The sequence below is a fragment of the Stenella coeruleoalba genome (assembly GCF_951394435.1).
Source record: "Stenella coeruleoalba genome assembly, chromosome: 11".
NCBI classification, from domain to species: Eukaryota; Metazoa; Chordata; class Mammalia; order Artiodactyla; family Delphinidae; genus Stenella; species Stenella coeruleoalba.
The window spans coordinates 50,231,560-50,254,773 of record NC_137157.1 but is presented as its reverse complement, the minus strand read 5'-3'; the positions used below and the strand labels follow the sequence as shown (position 1 = coordinate 50,254,773).

Sequence of the window (23,214 nt, the reverse complement as noted above, 5' to 3'; positions counted from 1 at the left end):
CCCTGAATAAAGAAAGTCCTTGTCTTACTCAGAGTTCCCTAGAGAAACAGAACCAATAGGGTGTGTCTCTATCTATCTATCTATCTATCTATCTATCTATCTATCTATCTATCTAGGCTATTTAATTTAACCTATCTATCTGAGTTTATTTTAAGGAGTTGGCTTATGTCATTGTGAAGGCTGGTATTAGTAGAGTCCAAAATCTGCAGGTGAGCTGGCAGATAGGAGACTCAGAGGAGAGTTGATGTTGCATTTCAAGTTCCGAAGGTAGTCTGCTGGCAGAATTCCTTCCTCCTGGGGGGAGGTCAGTCTTTTTCCTGTTAAGGCTTTCAGTTGATTGGATGAAGCCCACCTACATTATGGAGAGTAATCCACTTTACTCAGTCGGCTGATTTAAACGTTGATCTCATCTAAAAAATACCTTCAAAGAAACATCTAGAACAGTATTATTCAACCAAATATCGGAGTACTGTGGCTTAGCCAAGTTAAAACATGAAATTAACCATCACCGTCCTCTAAATTGAACAGATTTAGCATGATGAATGATGAGTTGAATTTTGCTAATTTTTCTCTTTCCCTGTGGTGGTGAATCTTCTTCATGACTGTACTGGTCCATTGACTGGTGCTTGGGAATCACTAACAGTACCAAGAGTATACTTGAGGTGTACTTGCAGTGTATCGTCTTAACCACACCTACAGCTGGCGTCGTGGACGTGCAGGCTGGGCAGTCAGTCATACAGGGCTTCGTGCTTAGAAGGAACCCATGCTTGTTTTAATGTTCTCTGCTTGTCATCTTGAAATTCTTAATTTTTGAACAAGGGGCCCACATTTTAATTTTGCACTGCCAAATTATGTAGTGGACCCTGTCCGCACTTTTAGAAATTAAATGTATGTACTCAGTTAGCAAACAGTGACTTCTACATGCCAGTCCTGGAAGTGGGTAGTGGCGTTACCACAGTGAGCAAAAGCAGGATGACAGCTGATGGCTCTGGTCTGCTCCAGGCTTCCACGGGGTGGGAAAATGTATGATGTCTTCTAAGAAGCAGTCAGAGGGAATAGAATTACATAGGGTAGACTGACTATATTTTTATAAAATTAACTTTATTTTTATTGTTGTTCCAACAGGTGGAAGAATCATCTCCACAAGTGTCTTCTAAACTTCAGAATTTGAGACTAAATAGTTTAACCCCCAGGCAACTTTTCAAACCTACAAATAATCAGGAAACTTAGTTTTATTTCAGATTGCTCAAAGTAATTGTCTATTTTTTTCCATTCAACACAAAATGAACATCATAGCTTCAAAGGATCAAGACAAAAGAGGATGTCTATTAACTGGGGTTTTATTTTAAGGCATTTGTGTTAGCAGATGTTTTAAAATCATTTCATCAAAGAAAACCCTAGTGATTTTGACATCTGTCATCAGGAGAACTGACAGCACTGGTCATATATGAGGGAAAAATATGTTATATATTTTTTTAAAAAAACCTCTGTATTTTTAAAAATGTTTAATTTTTAGAATAATGCCTTATTAATTTCCATCATCGTTGTGGGTGATCTTTGCCATTGGGTTGAAGCAGTGGTAAAGATAAACTGTAATTATATCTCTTAAATTATTGACACGTATCCTAGGACATTGTGTCTTCTGCAAAGTGGTCATCTCGCAAGTCTGCTACTTGCTCCATCACTGCTGCCTGGGCCCACCTGGTACATTTTCCTGGAAATTCCTGCTGAGCTGGAAGCACATGGGGTTTTGTTTTTGTTTTCATAATTTGAGATATAATTGACATAGGACGCTGGGTAAGTTTAAGGTGTGCATCATGTGGATTCACTACTTCTGTATTGCAATATAATTACCCCTGTAGCATTAGCTAATATGTCTATCATGTCATCTATCATTTCTTCTGAGAGTATATTGTTTTAAAGATATTCCACTTTGAAAAATTTGTTTTCCTCAGTGATTTGATTTTTTTTGAGTTTAATTTATTATTAAATGGTAAAAGAAAAAGTTAGGAAAAATTTACCTGTTATCCCAGTGTTTTAAAAATAGCCTTCCTGAGCTATAATTCACATGCAGTTCACCCGTTTACATAGTTGAGTGGCTTTTAGTAAATTCACAGAATTGTGCAACCAACACCACAATTGATTTTAGGACATTTTTATCATCCCCCAAGGAAACCCTGTACCTCTTAGCTCTAATCCCTTTTCCGCTTCAGCCCTAGAACTGCTAATCCATTTTGTCTCTATTGATTTGCCTATTTCAGACATTTCATATAAATGGAATCATACAATATATGATCCCTTGTTACTGACTTCTTTGACTTAGAATAATGTTTTCAGACTTCATCCACATTGTAACATGTAACAGTGCTTCATCCCTCTCCCTTTTTCAAAGTTTAAAAAATTATGTACAAAGAACTAGCATTATTTCTTTTATTGGGTATATGTCTTGGATAATTCATTCAAGGAGTGTCGTTTTATCCAGCTTGATGAAACCTATATCTTTCGTGTACTGATGGAAAAACTGGCGGCATATATTGAGGTAATATTTCCAGATCAGACCATGCTGGTTTGAGCGGATGTGGCGAGATCAGGAACCTTGGCTGAATTTTTGCACGTAGCTCTAGTAGAGTTGCTCATGACCTATCCTGCTTTCAGTAGTGCAGTGAGGCAGAAGGCCTTCATTTCTTTTTATTACGAAATATTCCATTGTATGGATATGGTATGTTGAATTTATCCATTCATTAGTCGCTGGACATGTGGGTTGTTTCCTCTTTTTGGCTATCATAACTAACGTTGCTATGAACATCTGTGTACAAGTTTTTGTGTGGGTATATATTTTCATTTCTTCTAAGTATATACCTAGGAATGGAATTGCTGGTCATATGGTAACTCTATGTTTAACCTTTTGAGGAACTGCTAAACTGTTTTCCAAAGCAGCTGTACCATTTTATATTTACACCAGCAGTGTGTGAGGGTTCCAGTTTCTCCATTGTCTCCAACACTTGTTATTATCTGACTTCTTAATTATAGCCGTCTTAGTGGATATGAAGTGACATAATGGTTTTGATTTGCTTTTCCCTTATGACTAATGATGTTGATCACCTTTTCATGTGCTTATTGGCCATTTGTATGTCTTCAGAGAAATGTCTATTCAGATCCTTTGTCCACTTAAAAATTGGGTTATTTTCCTTTTTATTATTGAGTATGAGTTCTTAGTATATTCTACATACCAGTCTCATGAGAAACATTTACAAAATTTTTTAATTGTGATGATGTCCAGTGTATGTACTTTTGTTGTTGTTATTGCTTGTGCTATTGGTGCTACATCTGAGAATCCAATGCTTATCTAAAGTCATGAAGGCTTACTCCTGTTTTTTCTTACAAGAGTTAAATAGTGCTAGGTGTTACATTGAGCTCTTGGATTCATTTTGAGTTAATTTTTTTTATATGGTGGTGTAGGAGCCCAACTTTATTCTTTTGCATGTGGCTCTCCAGTTGTTCCAGTTCCATTTCTTGAAGTGACTATTTCTCCATTGAATTGTGTTGGCATCCTTGTCAAAAAATCAGTTGATTATAAATGTGAGGGTTTATTTCTGGATTCTCTATCTATTCCATTGATCCAAACATCTGTCCTTATGCCAGCACCATGAGTCTTCATTAGTTTTGCAGGTTTGAAAACAACAGATGTGGGGACTTACCTGGTGGTCCAGTGGTTAAGACTCCACGCTTCCACTGCAGTGGGTGCAGGTTCAATCCCTGGTCAGGGAACTAAGATAAGATTCCTGCATGCTGTGCGGCACAGCCAAAGAAAAAGGAAATCAAGAAATGTGAGTCCTTCAATTTACTCCTCTCTTTCAAGATTTTTTGGCTCTTCTGGGTCCCTTGCTTTTTGTATGAATTTTGGGATCAGCTTGTCAATTTTATTGACAAAAAAGCCAACTGGGATTTTGATTGGGATTGTGTTGAATCTATGTATCTGGGGAGTATTGCCATCTTAACAATATTAAGTCTTCTGATCTATAAACATGGGATGTCTTTCTATTTATGTCTTCTTTCATTTCTTTCAACAATGTTTTATAGCTTCAGAGTATAGTTTTGTGCTGTTATTTAATTGAAGTATAGCTGATTTACAATGTGTTAGATTCAGGTGTAAAGCAAAGTGATTGAGTTATCAGTATTTATAGATACATAGTATATTCTTTTTTTTTTTTTTCGATACGTGGGCCTCTCACTGTTGTGGCCTCTCCCATTGCGGAGCACAGGCTCCGAATGCACAGGCTCAGCGGCCATGGCTCACGGGCCCAGCCACTCCGTGGCATGTGGGATCCTCCCGGACTGGGGCACGAACCCATGTCCCCTGCACTGGCAGGCGGACTCTCAACCACTGCGCCACCATGGAAGCCCTTCAGATTCTTTTTTATTGAAGGTTATTAAAAGATATTGAATATAGTTCCCTGTGCTATACAATAGGTCCTTGTTGCTTATCTGTTTTATGTATAGTAGTGTGTATGTGCTAATCTCAAACTCCTAATTTATCCATCCCCACCCCTTTCCCATTTGGTAACCATAAGTTTGTTTTCTTTGTGAGTCTGTTTGTGTTTTGTAAATCAGTTCATTTCTATTATTTTTTAAGATTCCACATGTAAGTGATATCGTATAATATTTATTGTTGTCTGACCTCATTTAGTATGATAATCTCTAAGTCCATCCATGTTGCTGCAAATGGCATTATTTCATTCTTTTTTATGGCTGAGTAATCTTCCATTATATGTATATGTGTGTGTGTGTGTGTGTGTGTGTTTGTATACGTATATGTGTGTGTGTGTGTATATATATATATATATATATATATATATATACATATACACACACATACCACATCTTCTTTATCCATTCATCTATCCATGGACGTTTAGGTTGCTTCCATGTCTTGACTACTGTAAATAGTGCTGGTATGAACATAGGGATGTATGTATCTTTTTGAATTAGAGTTTTCTCTGGATATATGCCCAGGTGTGGAATTGTTCGACCATATGGTAACTCCATTTTTAGTTTTTTAACGAACTTCCATACTGTTCTCCATAGTGCCTTCACCAATTTACATTCCCACCAACAGTGCAGGTGAGTTTCCTTTTCTCCACACCCTCTCCAGCATTTATTATTTGGAGACTTCTGGGTGATGCCATTCTGACCGCCGGTGTGAAATGATTACTTCATTGTAGTTTTGATTTGCATTTCTCTAATAATTAGCGATGTTGAACATCTTTTCATGTGCCCGTTGGCCATCTGCATGTCTTCTTCAGAGAAATATCTATTTAGGTTTTCTGCCCATTTTTTGATTGGGTTCTTTTTTTTTTTCATATTGAGCTCTATAACCTGTCTGCATATTATGGAAATTAATACCATGTCAGTGACATCATTTGCAAATATTTTCTCCCATTCTATAGGTTGTCTTTTCATTTTGTTTCCTTTGATGTGCAAAAGCTTTTAGTTTATTGAGGTCCCATTTGTATATTTTTGCTTTTGTTTCCACTACCCGAGGGGACAGATCCAAAAAAATTATTGCTGCTATTTATGTTAGACAGTGTTCTGCCTATGTTTTCCTCCAAGACTTTTAAAATATGGTCTTACATTTAGGTCTTTAATCCATTTTGAGTTTATTTTTGTATATGGTGTTAGAGAATGTTCTAATTTCATTCTTTTACATGTAGCTCTCCAGTTTTCCCAGCACCACTTATTGAAGAGACTGTCTTTTCTCCATTGTATATTCTTGCCTCCTTCGTCGTAGATTGACTGTAAGTGTGTGGGTTTATTTCTGGGCATTGTATCCTGTTTCATTGATCTATGTGTTTGTTTTTGTGCCAGTACCATACTGTTTTGATGACTGTAGCTTTGTAGTATACTCTGAAGCCAGGGAGCATGATTCCTCCAACTTTGTTCTTCTTTTTCAAGCTTGTTTTGGCTGTTTTGGTCTTTTGTGTTTCTATACAAATTAAATTTTTTTTTGTTCTAGTTCTGTAATTTGATAGAGATTGCATTAAATCTGTAGATTGCGTTTTGTAGTATGGCCATTTTAACAATATTGATACTTTCAATCCAAGAACGTGGTATATCTTTACATTTGTGTCATCTTCAGTTTCTTTTGTCAGTGTCTTATAGTTTTCAGAGTACAGGTCTTTTGCTTCCTTAGATAGGTTTATTCCTAGGTATTTTATTCTGTTTGATGTGATGGTAAATGGGAAAGTTTCCTTAATATCTCTTTCTGGTAGTTCATTGTTAGTGTATAGAAATACAACAGATTTCTGTATGTTAATTTTGAATCCTGCAACTTTACTAAATTCATTGATGAGCTCTAGTAGTTTTCTAGTAGCATCTTTAGGATTTACTCTCTATATTATCATGTCATCTGCAAACAGTGACAGTTCTACTTCTTCCTAATTTGGACTCCTTTGTTTTTCTTTTCTGATTGCTGTGGATAGCACTTCCAAAACTATGTTGAATAAAAGTGGTGAGAGTGGGCATCCTTGTCTTGCTCCTAATCTTACAGGGGAAGTTTTCAGCTTTTCACTGTTGAATATGATGTTAGCTGTGTGTCTGTCATACATTGCCTTTATTATGTTGAGGTCGGTTCCCTCTTTGCCCAGTTTCTGGAGTTTTTATCATAAATGGGTGTTGAACTTTGTCAAAAGCATTTTCTACACCTATTGAGATGATCATGTGCTTTTTATTCTTCAGTTTGTTAACATTGATTGATTTGCAGATATTGAAAAATCCTTGCACCCCTGGGATAAATCCCACTTGGTCATGGTGTATGATCCTTTTAAGGTATTGTTGGAGTCAGTTTGCTAGTATTTTGTTGAGGATTTTTGCATCTATGTTCATCAGTGATATTGGCCTGTAATTTCTTTTCTGTGATATCTTTGTCTGAGACCACTGTCTCAGGAAGTATTTGGAAGTGTTCCTTCCTCTGCAAATTTTTGGAATAGTTTGAGGATAGGTGTTAACTGTTCTCTAAATGTTTGGTAGAATTCACGCATGAAACCGTCAGGTCCCAGACTTTTGTTGGGAGTTTTTAAATTACTGATTGAATTTCAGTACTGGTAATTGGTCTGTTCATATTTTCTATTTCTTCCTAGTTCAGTCTTGGGAGATTGTACCTTTCTAAGAATTTGTCCATTTCTTTTAGGTTGTCCATTTTATTTCCATATAGTTGCTCATAGCTGTCTTCTATGATCCTTTGCATCTCTGTGGTATCAGTCGTAACTTCTTTTTCATATCTGGTTTTATTGATTTGGGCTCTCCATCTCTTTTTCTTGATGAGTCTGGCTAAAGGTTTATCAATTTTGTTTGTCTTTTCAAAGAACAAGCTTTTAGTTTCATTGATTTTTTTTTTGTCTCTATTTTATTTATTTCTGCTCTGATTTTTTATGCTTTCTTTCCTTCTACAAACTTTGGATTTTGTTTGTTCTTTCTCTGGTTGCTTTAAGCATAATGGTAGATTGTTTATTTGAGATTTTTCTTGTTTCCTGAGGTAAGCTTGTATCACTATAAAATTCCTTCCTAAAACTGCTTTTGCTGCATCCCATAGGTTTTGGATCATCAGGTTTTCATTTTCATTTTTCTCTAGGTATTTTTTTATTTTTCTTTTATTTCTTCAGTGGTCCATTTGTTGTTAAGTAGCATATTGTTTAGCCTCCACGTGTTTGTTTTTCACAGTTTTTTTCCTTATAGTTGATTTCTGGTCTCATAGTGTTGTGGTTGGAAAAGATGCTTGATATGATTTCAGTTTTCTTAAATTTATCAAGGCTTGTTTTGTGGCCTAGCATGTGATCTATCCTCGAGAATGTTCCATGTGCACTCGAAAAGAATGTGTATTTTGCTGCTATTGAATGGAATGCTGTAAAAGTATGGGTTAAGTCCATTTGTTCTAATGTGTTATTTAAGGCCTGTGGTTCGTTATTGATTTTCTGTCTGGATGATCTGTCCATTGATGTAAATGGAGTGTTAAAGTCCCCCACTATTATTGTGTTACTGTTGATTTCTTGTTTATGTCTGTTAATATTGCCTTATACATTGATGTGTTCCTATGTTGGGTGCATATATATTTATAATTGTTATATCCTCTTCTTGGATGGATCCCTTGATCATTATGTAGTGGCCTTCTTTGTCTCTTGTAACAGTCTTTATTTTAAAGTCTATTTTGTCTGATGTAAGTATTGCTACCCCAGTTTTCTTTTGATTTCCATTTTTGTGGAATACCTTCTTCCATCCCCTCACTTTGTCTGTATGTGTCTTTAGATTTAAAGTGAGTCTCTTGTAGGCAGCATATATACGGGTCTTGTTTTTGTATACATTCAGGCAGTCTGTGTCTTCTGGTTGGAGGATTTAGTCTGTTTACATTTAAGGTAAGTATTGCTATGTATGTTCTTGTTGCCATTTTGTTGTTTTGGATTTGTTTTTGTAGGTCTTTTTCTTCCCCTTTCTTCTTTTGTTCTCTTCTCTTGTGCTTTGATGACTACTTTTGGTGTTATTTTGGATTCTTTTTTCTTTTTTGCGTGTTTATCTATTATAGATTCTTGGTTTGTGGTTACCATGAAGTTTTTGTATAGCAGTCTGTATACATACCTGATTGTTTCAAGTTGCTGTTCTCTTAATTTCAAATGCATTTTAAATACCCTGCATTTGTACTCTCCTCCCCTCACTATTACTGTTTTGATATATTTTACATCTAATTGTTTTAGGTATCCTTTAACTGCTTATTGTGGATACGGGTGATATTACTACTTTTATCTTTCAACCTCCCTACTAGCTTTGTGTGTGGATGATTTCCTACCTTTACTGTATGTTTGCCTTTACTGGTGGACTTTTTCCTTCCATAATTCTTTTTTCTAGTGGTGGCCTTTTCTTTTTTGCCTAGAGAAGTTCCTTTAACATTTGTTGTGAAGCTGGTTTGGTGGTGCTGAATTCTTTTAGCTTTCACTTCTCTGTAAAGCTTGATTTCTCCATCAAATCTAAATGAGAGTCTTCCTGGGTAGAGTATTCTTGGTTGTCAGTTTTTCCCTTTCATCACTTTAAATATATTGTGTCACTCCCTTCTGGCCTGCAGAGTTTCCGCTGAAAAATCAGCTGATAGGCTTATGGGAGTTCCCTTGTATGTTATTTGTTGCTTTTCCCTTGCTGCTTTTAGGATTCTCTCTTGAATTTTTGTCCTTTTGATTATAGTGTGTCTTGGTGTGCTCCTCTTTGGGTTAATCCTCCATGGGACTCTGTGCTTCCTGGACTTGGGTGACTGTTTCCTTTCCTAGGTTAGGATGGTTTTCAGCTATTATCTCTTCAAATATTTTCTTGGGCCCTTCTTTCTTTTCTCCTTCTGGCAACCCTATAATGCAAATATTAATGTGCTTCATGTTTTCCCAGAGGTGTCTTAAACTGTTTTCATTTCTTTTCACTGTTTTTTCTGTTCAGCAGCAGTGATTTCTACTACGCTGTCTTCCAGTCACTGATCCACTCTTTTGTATCATGTAGTCTATTATTATTATTATTATTTTTTGATGTTGGGGGTAGGAGTTTATTAATTAATTTATTTACTTTTGCTGTGTTGGGTCCTCACTTCTGTGCGAGGGCCTTCTCTAGTGTGGCGAGTGGGGGCCGCTCTTCATTGCAGTGCGCAGGCCTCTCACTACCGCGGCCTCTCTTGTTGTGGAGCACAGGCTCCGGACGCGCAGGCTCAGCAGCCGTGGCTCACGGGCCTAGTTGCTCCGCGGCATGTGGGATCCTCCCAGACCAGGGCTCGATCCCGTGTCCCCTGCATTAGCAGGCAGATTCTCAACCACTGCACCACCAGGGAAGCCCCTCATGTAGTCTATTATTGATTCCTTCTAGTGTATTTTTCATTTCAGTTATTGTACTCTTCATCTCAGTTTTGTTGTTTATATTTTCTCATTCTTTGTTAAAAAATCCTAACTTCTTGCTCTGCGCATCCATTCTCCTCCTGAGTTCTTTGATCACCTTTATGATCATTACCCTGAACTGTTTCTTGGGTAGATTGCCTATTCACTTAACTCCGCTTCTGGAGTTTTATCTTGTTTCTTGGTCTGGAACATAGTCCTCTGCCATCTCATTTTGTCTATTGCTATTTATATTTTTACGTACGTGGTAAGTTAGTTACGTTTCTCACCCTTGGAGAAGTGGCCCTCTGTAGGTGTCCTGTGTGTCCCAGCAGTGCACTCCACCCGTCACCCAAGCTGTATGCTCTGGAGGTGCCCCCTAAGAGGGCTGCATGGCTCTTTCTGTTTTGGCTGCCTATGTGGGTGGTATGGTAGGCTTGGCTGGTGCCTAGTCTGGTTGTTTGCACAGACCTGCCTTGCGTGGACGCTGCTGGCTGCTCTTTAGAGGGGCCTGGTCGTGAGGTGGCTGGTTGTGGAACCCTAATGGGCCCTGAGGCTAGTGCTGGCACACGGGTGGGCAGAATCAGGGTCCCAAAGACTCTGGGGCTGTTGCCCGCCCACTGAGAGGTGAAGCCAGACCCTGGGAGTAGTACCAGACTACTAGCAGTTAGAGGTGTTTCTTGGAGTTTGCCTGCAGGGCCCAGGGATCTCAGAGCTCATTTCAGATTGTTGGTGTTGTCAGGGGCCAGTCCTGACAGTTGGTCATGGGTCCAGAGTGTCTGGAAGGTTGTATTAGCCTGCTAGTGGGCAGGGCAGGGGGCCAACGAGTCCTAGGGTGGCGTCTGGCCTGTGTTGCAGGACTGTAGCTTTCTTCTTTCTGGAGTCTGCCCCCTGGTGGGTAAGGCTGGTCTAGAGGCTTGGGCTGGCTTCCTGGTGGGAGGGGCTGGTGCCTTCCCACTGGTGTGTGGAGCTGGATATTGGCCCTCAGGTGGGCAGGGCCATGCCTAGGGGCATGTCTAGAGGCGGCTGTGGGCTCAGGAAGCCCTTAGGCAGCCTCTCTGCTGGTGGGTGGGGATGTGTCCCCACCCAGTTAGTTGTTTGGCCTGTGGCATCCCAGCATTGGAGCCTTCCGGCTGTTGGATGGGGCCAGATCTTGGTGCTAATGATCCAGCATGTCAGCCACCTGGCATGTTCACACAATTGAATGTTCCTCAGTGTCTGACACCAGTGTCTGTGTCCCCCTGGGTGAGCTGCTGCCATCCCTCTGCCTCTCCAGGACAGTCTACGAGACCAGCAGGCAGGTCTGGCCCAGGCTCCTATCAAATTACTGATTTTGCCCTGGGTCCTGGTGTGTCAGATTTTGTGTGTGCCCTTTGAAAAGTGAAGTCTCTGTTTCCCCCAGTCCTGTGGGGCTCCTGCAGTGAAGGCCTGTTGGCCTTCAAAGCCAAATGCTCTGAGGATCTGTCTTCCCAGTGACAGACCCCCAGGCTGGGGAGCCTGATGTGGGGCTCAGAGCTGTCACTCCTGTGGGAGATCCTCTACAGTATATTTATTCTCCAGTTTGTGGGTCACCCACATGTGGGGTATGGGATTTGATTATACTTCAAGTCCTCCCCTCCTGTCTGTCTTGTTGTGGTACCTTCTTTATATCTTTAGTTGTAGAAGATCTTTTCTGGTAGGTTCCAGTCTTCTTCACAGATGGTTGTTCTGCAGCTAGCTGTTACTTTGGTGTGCTCATGAGAGGAGGTGAGCTCAGGGTCTTTTACTCTGCTGTCTTCCACACCTACTCTGTACTTTTATTGAATTTATTCCTAAGTATTTTATTGTTGATCCTATGAGAATATAATTTTTTTATTGGAGTACAGTTGCTTTACAATGTTGTGTTAGTTTCAGCTGTACAATGAAGTGAATCGGCTATATGTATACCTACATCCCCTCCCTCTTGGACCTCCCTCCCACCCCACCCCCATCCCACCCAACTAGGTCATCATAGAGCACCAAGCTGAGCTTCCTGTGCTTTATAGAATATAATTGTTTTATTTTTGGTTTGTTCATTGCTACAGTATAGAGATTCAATTGATTTTTGTATCTTGTAATCTTGCTAAACTCATATTAGTTTTAATAGGTTTTTTAGTGGATTCCTTAAGGTTTTTGTATACACAAGATTGTATCATCTGCAAGTAGAGTTTTACTTCTTCCTTTCCAATCTAGTTGCCTTTTATTTCACTTCCTTGTCATACTGTTAAATGGAAGTGGCAAGAATGGACACCCTGCCTTGTTCCTGTGAATTTACAAAGCCTGCTAGGCAATCTGCAAAAATGAAAACGTTGGGACTATAAGGTAATAGTTTTTTTCTTTTTTAAGATAGCATGATGAAAATTTATACATTTTAATAGTTTTTGAAAATGTATTTTATAGAATACATATAATGTTCTCAGGGTAGATGTGATCCTTAAGATCAAGCTTTGTCACCTAAAGTAAATGTACCATGAGTCTTGGAGGTGTTCCTGTTTTAGCATTTTCACATATGTGTCACATCTCTTCTCATGAAAGTACTGGAATGTAGATATGACCTTCAGTATTATAGGTGGGGAAACTGACTCAAAGTAATTAAATTTTATGCCACCACTGAGTGAGTACCAGAGCTGGACTTGCCCAAGTCCAGATCAAATTTCAAAACCTAAGCTCTTCCATGTTGCTTTTCAAGTTTATGGCAAAATCTTCCCCCGTAGAAAATTATGTAACTATAGGTATTGTGTAGGGCTCAGTCTAGAACACTAAAATATATTCAAAGCACCAAAAAAAAAAAGTTTTTCTTTTGGCTTTTTAAAATCACTGTTTATTCCATTTGGTAGAGGTTTTTTTTTTCCATACAAATATTTGCAACAATTTTTAATTCCCCAAAACCATACATAGACGATAAATACCATGCTATTAAAGTATTAAATTTGTACAAAAATACTTTACAGTTTAATACTTGTTTGTTACAAATAAAAATACATATTTAAGTGACTCCCCTCATGATCTTTTTTTTTTCCTTAACATGATTCTGCTTTATACTTTCTTGCCCTGGCAGTTCTGAACTATGATTGAAATAATATATTTCTTTGCACAAAAAAGAAAGGTGAACTTTTTCCTTAAACAAAGGACACAGTGTTCAAATGCTTTACCTAAGCAGTTGTTTGAATTATTGACCAAAATAAAAACGTTTGGAAAATAATTGTTTCAGGATGGAGATTCTACAATTAATATACAGATCTATTTTTTTTATATTCACCAAATAACAGTTAGTTATTAGTGTAACTATTCAAAATATCTGAACAAATGAAAACAGTTGCTGACGAACATTAAAAGCAACTGTCACAATTTATTGCTTTGAGGGATGGTAATAATTGGCAATGCATTTTGTAAAAAATGTATTTACAATTTCAGTAAGTGGCATGGCTCAGAACAAGAGACAGTCCAGTGTCATTTTTAAGTACATGTGCTGTACACCCCTCAATATAATCAGTTTTCAAAACATGTCTGTCAAGCAGTATGAGTTTGATTTGCCTATCAGTCAAGATAAACTTCATTTTAATACTCTTCATTCTCAAATTCTTAGTCTTGAATTTTAAAAATAAGATAACTAATTCTCAGTGTTGCTAAACATCCTAATTCATTATCAGATTTTTCAACTATTAACAATGTGTCCTTAAAAAAAACAGGTCACAAGACATATCCTGTTTGATAATCTGTTGCATAGGGAATAGCATACATCTTAGTTAAAATCATTCCTAAACTTGGGCAAAACATTTACCACCACCTATTATGGTTGCCTACGTGCATCATTGCTGAAACGTTGTAAGATGATTTTATACCTGTACCCCTCCCATAGCAGCAGTCCCAGCAGTTCACCAAACTAGCTCTCCTAGTACAGCCAGCTTTATGAAAAGCCTTGTTGGTTAAATTCTTGCATGAATGACTTTGTGGTAAGAAACTGATTTCAAAGTGAATTAAGGAAATTATCATAGAGAACATTTTCAAACAGATATTTCTCTTTTTAAAAAGGAATGGGAAGATGGACCTGTAAAAAATTTCCTCTGATGTTAACTGTAGAGAGGGGTGGCCTACTTGTTTTTCTTTTTCGCTACCCTTGGTCTTGGCAGGGGGTTGCCTGTCATATACCATAGTGATCACCAACAAAGAAACCTCTTCAACTTGAAAGGGTAAGTGAACATGAGCCATGAGATTTAAAAGACCCCTGTGCTTGCAGTTAATGCCACATGATTATCTGTGCTTCAAATGTCACAGAAATCTTAAAGGGATTTTTTTTTTTTTTTTTTTAGCACCATGTAGATATTGTCTTTTGTCCTGCTTTGTAGAAAGCATCGCTATAATGTATTAGTGGGCTCTCGTATCTCCAAATTACCACCGTGGCTCGACTGCTGGAAAAAAGCACTGTTCTGTTCACTCCATTCTCCTCCTGGTAGAGTCTGTTCTATGGACTTCTGTGAAGCCAGGGGGTTTCTACTAATAACCAGGTCCAGCTTATTACCAGATTCTGCTATGAGGGGCACAACAAGGCAGCAGTCAAAGTCTCTCGTTCGGACATGATTAACCTGAAAGGTCAAGAAGCGCCACTTTGAATTACTGTTATAGACATAAGATGATTCCCAAAACCCAGAGTAACATTTCAGACACAACAGGTTGATTGAGTCAAGTCTTGAAAGTGCTTAAAATGAGCACTCTGTACAGAGAGGTCTATCCTGGCCCTGACCACACTATAACATGGATATTGGCTTACTTTACTCTCTGCTACTAAATTGTAAGGCCCTTGAGAGCAGGGAACAGGGACACATCCCAATGTCCCCATGCTGAGCATATCGCCTTATTCATGGCAGATGCTCCAAGTGCCAAATATTATCCCTAATTTACAGATGAGGAAAGTAAGGCACAGAGTGGTTAAGAGATTTGCCTGAGATCAGAACTTGGCAAGTGGTCCAGCGAGGATGTAATCTCAGGCAGTCTGGATGATTCCAAAGCTCGTGCTCTTGACCATGACACTGAACTACCTCTCTTGGTCATGAGCCCACCCCCTCCTCAGCTTACACATGCGTTCATCGTCTTTCATGTTTCCTTATTTTTTTTTTTTAACATCTTTATTGGAGTATAATTGCTTTACATCATTGTGTTAGTTTCTACTGTGTAACAAAGTGAATCAGCTATATGTATACTTATATCCCCATATCCCCTCCCTCTTGTGTCTCCCTCCCACCCTAGCTATCCCTCCCCTCTAGGTGGTCACAAAGCACCGAGCTGATCTCCCTGTGCTGTGCGGCTGCTTCCCACTAGCTATCTATTTTACATTTGGTAGTGTATATATATATGTCCATGCCACTCTCACTTCATCCCAGCTTCCCCTTCCCCTTCCCTGTGTCCTTAAGTCCATTCTCTATGTCTGCATCTTATTCCTGTCTGCCCCTAGGTTCTTCAGAACCATTTGTTTTTTTAGATGTACATGTGCTGTACACCCCTCAATATAATCAGTTTTCAAAACATGTCTGTCAAGCAGTATGAGTTTGATTTGCCTATCAGTCAAGATAAACTTCATTTTAATACTCTTCATTCTCAAATTCTTAGTCTTGAATTTTAAAAATAAGATAACATTCTCAGTGTTGCCATCAGTCTTGCCATACTGTATGTTGCCATACTATATGTTAGCATACAGTATTTGTTTTTCTCTTTCTTGACTCTGTATGAGATTATGTTTCCTTATTCTTTTCCCCCTAAAAGTTTAAAGAATCATCTACATGCTGCTTCCATTCCTTGACTTTTCACTCTCTCCCCAATCTTCTCGGTCTGGGACCTGACCCTTATATATTATATAAATGACCCCAACTGTCCAACACAGGAATGGTGTCTTGAGTTCTCATCCCCTTTGGCCTTTGCCTGCTCATCCTTAAAACTCCCTCCTTGGCTCTTATGACACCACTTTTTTTGACCTTTGTACCATTTTAACTGCTCACTTTCAGTCCTTTCCTGCCTTTACTTCTTCCCGTCCTTTAAATTTTGTTTTTCTTAGAATTCTATCTTTAGTTCTCTTCTCTTCCTCACTAGAAATCCACCATAGGCAACTTTATCCAAATCCATGCCTTCAGTAGCCCAGATCTTTACTTTTGGCTGTAACATCTCTCCTGAGCAACAAATGCAAGCTGCCGCCTGCCTCACAGACGGCTCTGCCAGGATGCACTGAAGGCATTAAAGACTCAGGTCTGGTACACGTGTCTTACCCTTACCTACCTGATCGTCTTTCCTGTGATCCTCCCCTTCACCCTACACCAATCCACCTATGACATAATTGTATCGTCTTTCTAAATTATAAAATGTCATTATTCTGCTTAGAAAATTAACATACCTCCAGAATACAGTCCAAGAGCTTTATCTTGGCTTTCAAGGCCCTTCACAAGGTGAGTCCAGTCTACTTTTATAGCCTCATCTTCCATAAAAGTAAGTATAGCTCTAATTTATAGATTAGGAAGACAGGTCAAATAACTTGTCCATAGTTATTTATTCAGCAAATACTAGAGTATCTATGGAAAATAAACGTGTTCCTTACTCTTAGGACAAGAGTAATTGTTATATTGCCATGGTAAAAAGATCACCAGAATTGGTTTTAAAACTACCTAATCCATCAGTGACAACTTGCTCAGTGAACACGTGTCTGAAAGCCAACCAGTCAGTGCAACCTCATGCTTTGAAAGGCAACTGTTTAGGGACAGACTCATTCACCTGAACGTACTTTCAAGACTGATGGCAACCCCCCTCCTCTTCCTGCAAAATGCTCTTTCTAAAAACTGTACGTAAGATCAGGAATTTGCTTTGCTCAATGAAACTATACCTGACAACCATAGTACTCCTAGTACTTAATAGTAAACAAGGTTCAGCTTTTGGGTTTTAGACATTGTGTGAGATACTGGTATCGATCACTGTATAATGGGAAATGGGAGAATAAGGTACTAGTCCTGTTCTCAAGAAGTTTAGAATCTGCTGGGGAATATATATAGGGAAACAGGCCGTTTCCGTAACCGGTAAATTCTACCAAAGGAAAAAGTGCCTATCTATAGGAGGGGCCTCTAATCTCGTCTTGAGGCAAAGGAGGATGGGTGGACACTGATCAAATACGACTTCCAAATTAATTTCCAAATAAAATTCCATCTGAGGTCTTACCTGTAAGAGCCTATCGTAGGGCTTTAGGCCACCAAGATCTCCTGGCCCAGCTGGGCGAATATTTTTGACATATACTCCTTTCTCCAGCAAGCCATCTGCTACACTGAACCCAAAGTCCTCCATGTCAGAGCCCTTGTACAAGGTCACCTGGAAAATGAGAAAATGTGAAGGGGATATTTAGGTAGGTTGAGGACTTTTGCTTATGAAATTTCTTGATGAACCATCTTTTCAAACGAATTTCAATATAATAGATTTGTAATAGATTAGGCTGCTCCCCCCAATCTTGAAGCTTTTTCCATTCTCTAGGAAAATCCTTGGAATTTGCCAAGTCCCACCCAGACCTGGAAAAGGGGGAGAAATGCTGGAGAGTTCTGGTCGCTCTCTTTTTTTTTTTTACTTGCAGTCATCAGGTGTATATAGGTGAGAAGTTCCCAGGGGCAGGTTCACTTCTCCTGGAGCAACCCCTAGGTGTTGGGAGAAGCCAGGGTTAGCCCCTTGCAGCTGGATATCAGGATTAGGCCAAAGGCCTTTCCTTCCTGTTCACTGTGCCTGGTGCTGTGTTCAGTGCTCAGCATATCCTCTGCCTTTGAGCAAGAGCCAGGAAGTCCACCATTTTATTTTCTCTAGTATCCCAGTCAGTGCTTCAGTACTGTGGGCAAGAAATGTCTTAAAAGGGAGAGCAGCCAAGACGGCAGAGTAGAAAGGTCCTGAGCTCACCTCCTCTTACGAGCAAATCACACCTACCTGCAGAACAACCATAGATGAAACAGACTGGAACCTACCAGGAAACATCTTCTACAACGAAAGGCAAAGAGGGAACAAGATGGAACCACCAGTAGACTCGTGATGTAATCAAATCCCATACGTCCCGGCTGGGTGATCCACAAACTGGAGAATAATTATACTGCAGAGGTTCTCCTCCAGGAGTGAGAGTTCTGAGCCCCACAGTCAGGCTCCCCAGCCCAGGGCTCCTGCAACAGGGAAATGAGCCCCCATAGCATTGGCTTTGAAGGCCAGTGGAGCTTAAGTGCAGGAGCCCCATGGGACTGGGGGAAACAGAGACTTCGCTCTTAAAGGGCACACACAAAATCTCACGCACACCAGGACCCAGGGCAAAAGAAGCAAGTTGATAGGAGCCTGGGCCAGACCTGCCTGCTGGTCTTGGAAAGTCTCCTGGAGAGGTGGGAGGTGGCTGTGGCTCACCCTGGGGACACAGACACTGGTGGCAGACATATCGGGGAACATTCAGCCACATGAACACTACTGGTGGCTGACACACTGGATCATCAGCAACAAGCCCTGGCTCCACCCTACAGCCTGCAGGCTCCAGTGCTGCGAAGCCTCAGGCCCAGCAACTAACTGGGCAGGGACACAGCCCCACCCATCAGCAGACAGGCTGTCTAACAGTCCACGGCCACCTCTGGACTCGCGCCAAGACAGGGCCCTGCCCGCCAGAGCGCCAAGACCCAGCTCCGCCCACCAGTGGGTAGGCTTGAGCCCTTCTCTCCAGGAAGCCTGCACTAGCCTCGTGATCAGCCTCACCCACCAGGGGACAGACACTAGCAGCTACAATCCCACAATGCAGGCTGGACGCTACCCCAGGGCCAGCTGAGGCCTGGCCCGCCCCACTAGCAGGCCAATGCAAACTTCTGGACACCAGAGACCCCATACCCAGCTCTATTAGGAAACCCCCCCCCCACCACCAACCAATGATCTGAAACGAGCTCTGGGATCCCTGGGCCACGCAAACAGACTCCAGGAACCATCTCTTCCTGCCAGTAGTCCAGCACTAACCCCAGGATCCGGCTTCACTTGCCAGTGGGTGGGCAACAGCCCCAGAGTCTTTGGGACCCTGGCTCCGCCCACCAGTAAGCCAGCACTACCCCGAGACCTACTAGGGTTGCACAACCTTGTCACCTTGCCTGGTGACAAGGCCCCACTAAACAGTACCAGCAGCATCTGCACAAGGTAGGGTCTAGCAACCAACCAAGCCTACCAGACTGCCCACACACTCAGCCTACCACAAAGAAGGACCCATGCAGCCCTCTTAGGGGGAACCCCTAGAGCATATAGCTTGGGTGATGAAAGGGGAGTACACTGCTGGGATGCACAGGATACCTCCTACAAAGGGCCACTTCTCCGAGGTTGAGAAATGTAATTAAGCTACCACACACATAAAAACACAAACAGTAACTTAGACAAAATAAAGTGGCAGAGGACTATGTTCCAGACCAAGGAACAAGATAAAACTCCAGAAGAACTAAATGAAATGGAGATAGGCGATCTACCCGAGAAAGAGTTCAGAGTAATAGTCATAAAGATGATCAAAGAACTCAGGAGAAGAATAGATGCACAGAGTGAGAAGTTAAAAGTTTTAAACAGAGAATTAGAAAATATAAAGAATGACCAAACAGAGGTTAAGTATACAATAACTAAAATGAAAAATTCACTAGAAGGAATTAATAATAGACTAAATGATTCAGAAGAACAGATCAGTGAGCTGGAAGACAAGAGTAGTAGAAATCAGTGCTGCTGAATAGAAAAAAGATAAAGAATGAAAAGAAATGGGGACAGTTTAAGACACCTCTGGGACAATATCAAGCATATTAATATTTGCATTATAGGGGGTCCCAGAAGGAGAAGAGAGAAAGGGCCCAAGAAAATATTTGAAGAGATAATAGCTGAAAACTTCTCTAACCTGGCAAAGGAAACAGGTACCCAAGTCTACGAAGCACAGAGAGTCCCATACAGGATTAATCCAAAGAGGAACAAAACCAAGATACACTGTAATCAAAATGACAAAAATTAAAGAGAATACTAAAAGCAGCAAGGGAAAAGCAACAAATAACATACAAGGAAACTCCCATAAGCCTATCAGCTGATTTTTCAGCAGAAACTGAAGGACAGAAGGGAGTGGCACAATATATTTAAAGTGATGAAAGGGAAAAAACCTACAAGCAAGAATACTTTACGCATAAAGGCTCTCACTTAGATTTGATAGAGAAATAAAAAGCTTTATAGACAAGCAAAAGCTAAAACAATTCAGCACCACCAAATCAGCTTTAAAACAAATGTTAAAGGAACTTCTCTAGGCAGAAAAAATAAAGGGTCACAACTAGAAACAAAATTACAGGAGGAAAAAGCTCACCAGTACAGGCAAACATACAGCAAAGGTAGGAAATCATCCACACACAAAGTCAGTAGAGAGGTTAAAAAACAAAAGTAGTACTGTCACCTGTATGCACAATAAGCAGTTAAGGGATACATAAAACAATTTGATGTAAAATACAATATCAAAAACAGAAATCATGAGGGGAGGAGAATACAAATGCAGGGTATTTAAAATGCTTTTGAAATTAAGAGATCAGCAACATGAAACAATCAGGTATGTATACAGACTGTTATATAGAAACATGGTAACCACAAACCAAAAATCTATAATAGATATACGCACAAAAAAGAAAAAGGAACCCAAAATAACACTAACAATAGTCATCAAATCATAAGAGAAAAGGAGGAGGGAAGACCTATGAAAACAAATCCGAAACAATTAACAAAATGGCAATAAGAACATACATAGTGATAATTAAATGTAAATGGACTAAATGCTCCAACCAGAAGAAGCAGACTGCCTGAAATGGATACAAAAAAACTAGACCTGTATATATGCTGCCTACAAGAGACTCGCTTTAGATCTAAAGACACATACAGACTGGAAGTGAGAGGATGGAAAAAGGCATTCCATGCAAACAAAAAATCAGAAGCAAGCTGGAGTAGCATACTTAGATAAAATAAACTTTAAAGACTGTTACAAGAGACAAAGAAGGACACTACATAATGATCAAGGAATAAATCCAAGAATAAGATATAACAACTGTAAATATATATGCATGCAACATAGGAGCACCTCAATATATAAGGGAAATATTAACAGACATAAAAGGAGAAACTGACAGTGACAATAATAGTAGGAGACTTTAACACCCCACTTTCATCAATGGACAGATCATCCAGACAGAAAATCAATAAGGAAACACAGGACTTAAATAACACATTAGACCACATGGACTTAATTGATATATATACAGCATTCCATCCGAAAGCAGCAAAATACACATTCTTTTCAAGTGTGCATGGAATATTCTCCAGGACAGATCACATGCTAGGCCACAAAACGAGTCTCCATAAATTTAAGAAAGCTGAAATCACATCAAGCATCTTTTCCAACCACAATGCCATGAGACTAGAAATCACCTACAAGAAAAAAGAACTGCAAAAACTGCCAACACATGGAGGCTAAACAATATGCTACTAAACCAATGGATCACTGAAAGAGGAAATCAAAAAATACCTAGAGACAAATGAAAATGAAAACATGATGATCCAAAACCTATGGGATACAGCAAAAGCTTATAGTGATACAAGCTCAGGCAACAAGAAAAATCTCAAATAAACAACATAACCTTACACCTAAAGCAATTACAAAAAGAAGAACAAACAAAACCTGTAGTAGAAGGAAAGAAAGCATAAAGAGCAGAACAGAAATAAATGAACACGACTAAAAAAAATAGAAAAGATCAATGAAACTAAAAGCTGGTTCTTTGAAAAAATAAACAAAATTGATAAGCCTTTTGCCAGACTCATCAAGAAAGAAAGGGAGGGACTTCCCTGGTGGCACAGTGGTTAAGACTCCACGCTCCCAACGCAGGGGGTCTGGGTTTGATCCCTGGTCTGGGAACTAGAGCCCACATACATGCCACAACTAAGAGTTTGCATGCCACAACCAAGAAGCAGGTGATCCGCAACTAAGGAACCCACCTGCTGCAACTAAGGAGCCAGTGAGCCACAACTAAGGAGCCCTTGAGCTGCAACTAAGGAACCCACCTGCAGTAACTAGGGAGCCCACCTGCTGCAACTAGGGAGCCTGCCTGCTGCAACTAAGACCCAACACAACCAAATAAATATAAAATAAAAAAATAAATATTAAAAAAATACACAGCACCAAAAATAAAAATAAAGAAAGGGAGAAGGCTCAAATCAAAACAAGAATGAAAAAGAAGTTACAACTGACACCAAAGAAATACAAAGGATATTAAGAGATTACAGTGAGAAACTATACAGCAATGAAATGGACAACCTAGGAGCAATGGACAAATTCTTAGAAAGGTACAATCTCCCAAAACTGAACCAGGAAGAAATAGCAAATATGAACAGACCAATTACCAGTACTGAAATTGAATCAGTAATTTAAAAACTCCCCAAATAAACAAAAGTCCAAGACCAAATGGTTTCATTGGTGAATTCTACCAAACATTTAGAGAATAGTTAACACTTATCCTTCTGAAACTATTCCAAAAAATTGCAGAGGAAGGAACACTTCAAACACATTCCATGAGGCCACCATCACCCTGATATCAAAAGATATCACAAAAAAAGAAATTACAGGCCAATATCACTGATGAACATAGATGCAAAGATCCTCCACAAAATACTAGCAAACCGATTCCAAATAGTAGCAATGCCTTAGAAGGATCATACACCATGGTCAAGTGGAATTTATCCCAGGGGTGCAAGGATTTTTCAATATCTGCAAATCAATGTTAAAAAGTTGAAGAATAAAAAGCATATGATCATCTCAATAGGTACAGAAAACACTTTTGATAAAGTTCAACACTGATTTATGATTAAAAACTCTCCAGAAATTGGGCATAGAGGGAACCTACCTCAACATAATGAAGGCCATATATGACAAACCCACAGCTAACATCATATTCAATGGTGAAAAGCTGAAAGCATTCCCTCTAAGACTAGGAACAAGACAGGGATGCCCACTCTCACCACTTTTATTCAACATAGTTTTGGAAGTGCTAGCCACATCAGAGAAGAAAAACAAAGGAGTCCAAATTAGAAAGGAAAAAGTAGAACTGTCACTGTTTGCAAATGACATCATAATATAGAGAGAAAATCCTAAAGATGCCAGTAGAAAACTACTAGAGCTCATCAATGAATTTGGTAAAGTTGCAGGATTCAAAATTAGCATACAGAAATCTGTTGTATTTCTATACACTAACAATGAACTATCAGAAAGATATTAAGGAAAAAATCCCATTTACTACTT

At 39.5% G+C, this 23,214-nt stretch overlaps 2 protein-coding genes across 7 annotated transcripts in view; one reads left to right on the top strand and one right to left on the bottom strand.

Annotated features, from left to right (window-relative positions):
• Nucleotides 1-7,064, top strand: part of HELB (DNA helicase B) — a 47,031-nt gene extending 39,967 nt beyond the window's left edge. For both annotated transcript variants that reach the window (XM_079935860.1, XM_079935859.1), the window contains exon 13: nt 1,126-7,064. In XM_079935860.1, coding sequence (XP_079791986.1) covers nt 1,126-1,230 — 105 coding nt within the window. In that variant the 3' untranslated portion in view covers nt 1,231-7,064. The remainder of the gene's footprint in view (nt 1-1,125) is intronic.
• A 7,099-nt stretch (nt 7,065-14,163) lies between these two features.
• The window catches only part of GRIP1 (glutamate receptor interacting protein 1), a gene marked incomplete at its 5' end in the record, with an annotated part of 698,195 nt that continues 689,144 nt past the window's right edge, over nt 14,164-23,214 (bottom strand). For all 5 annotated transcript variants that reach the window (XM_079937948.1, XM_079937949.1, XM_079937950.1 and 2 more), the window contains 2 exons: nt 14,164-14,488; nt 17,097-17,243. In XM_079937948.1, the coding sequence (XP_079794074.1) occupies nt 14,261-14,488; nt 17,097-17,243 (375 nt within the window). In that variant the 3' untranslated portion in view covers nt 14,164-14,260. The remainder of the gene's footprint in view (nt 14,489-17,096; nt 17,244-23,214) is intronic.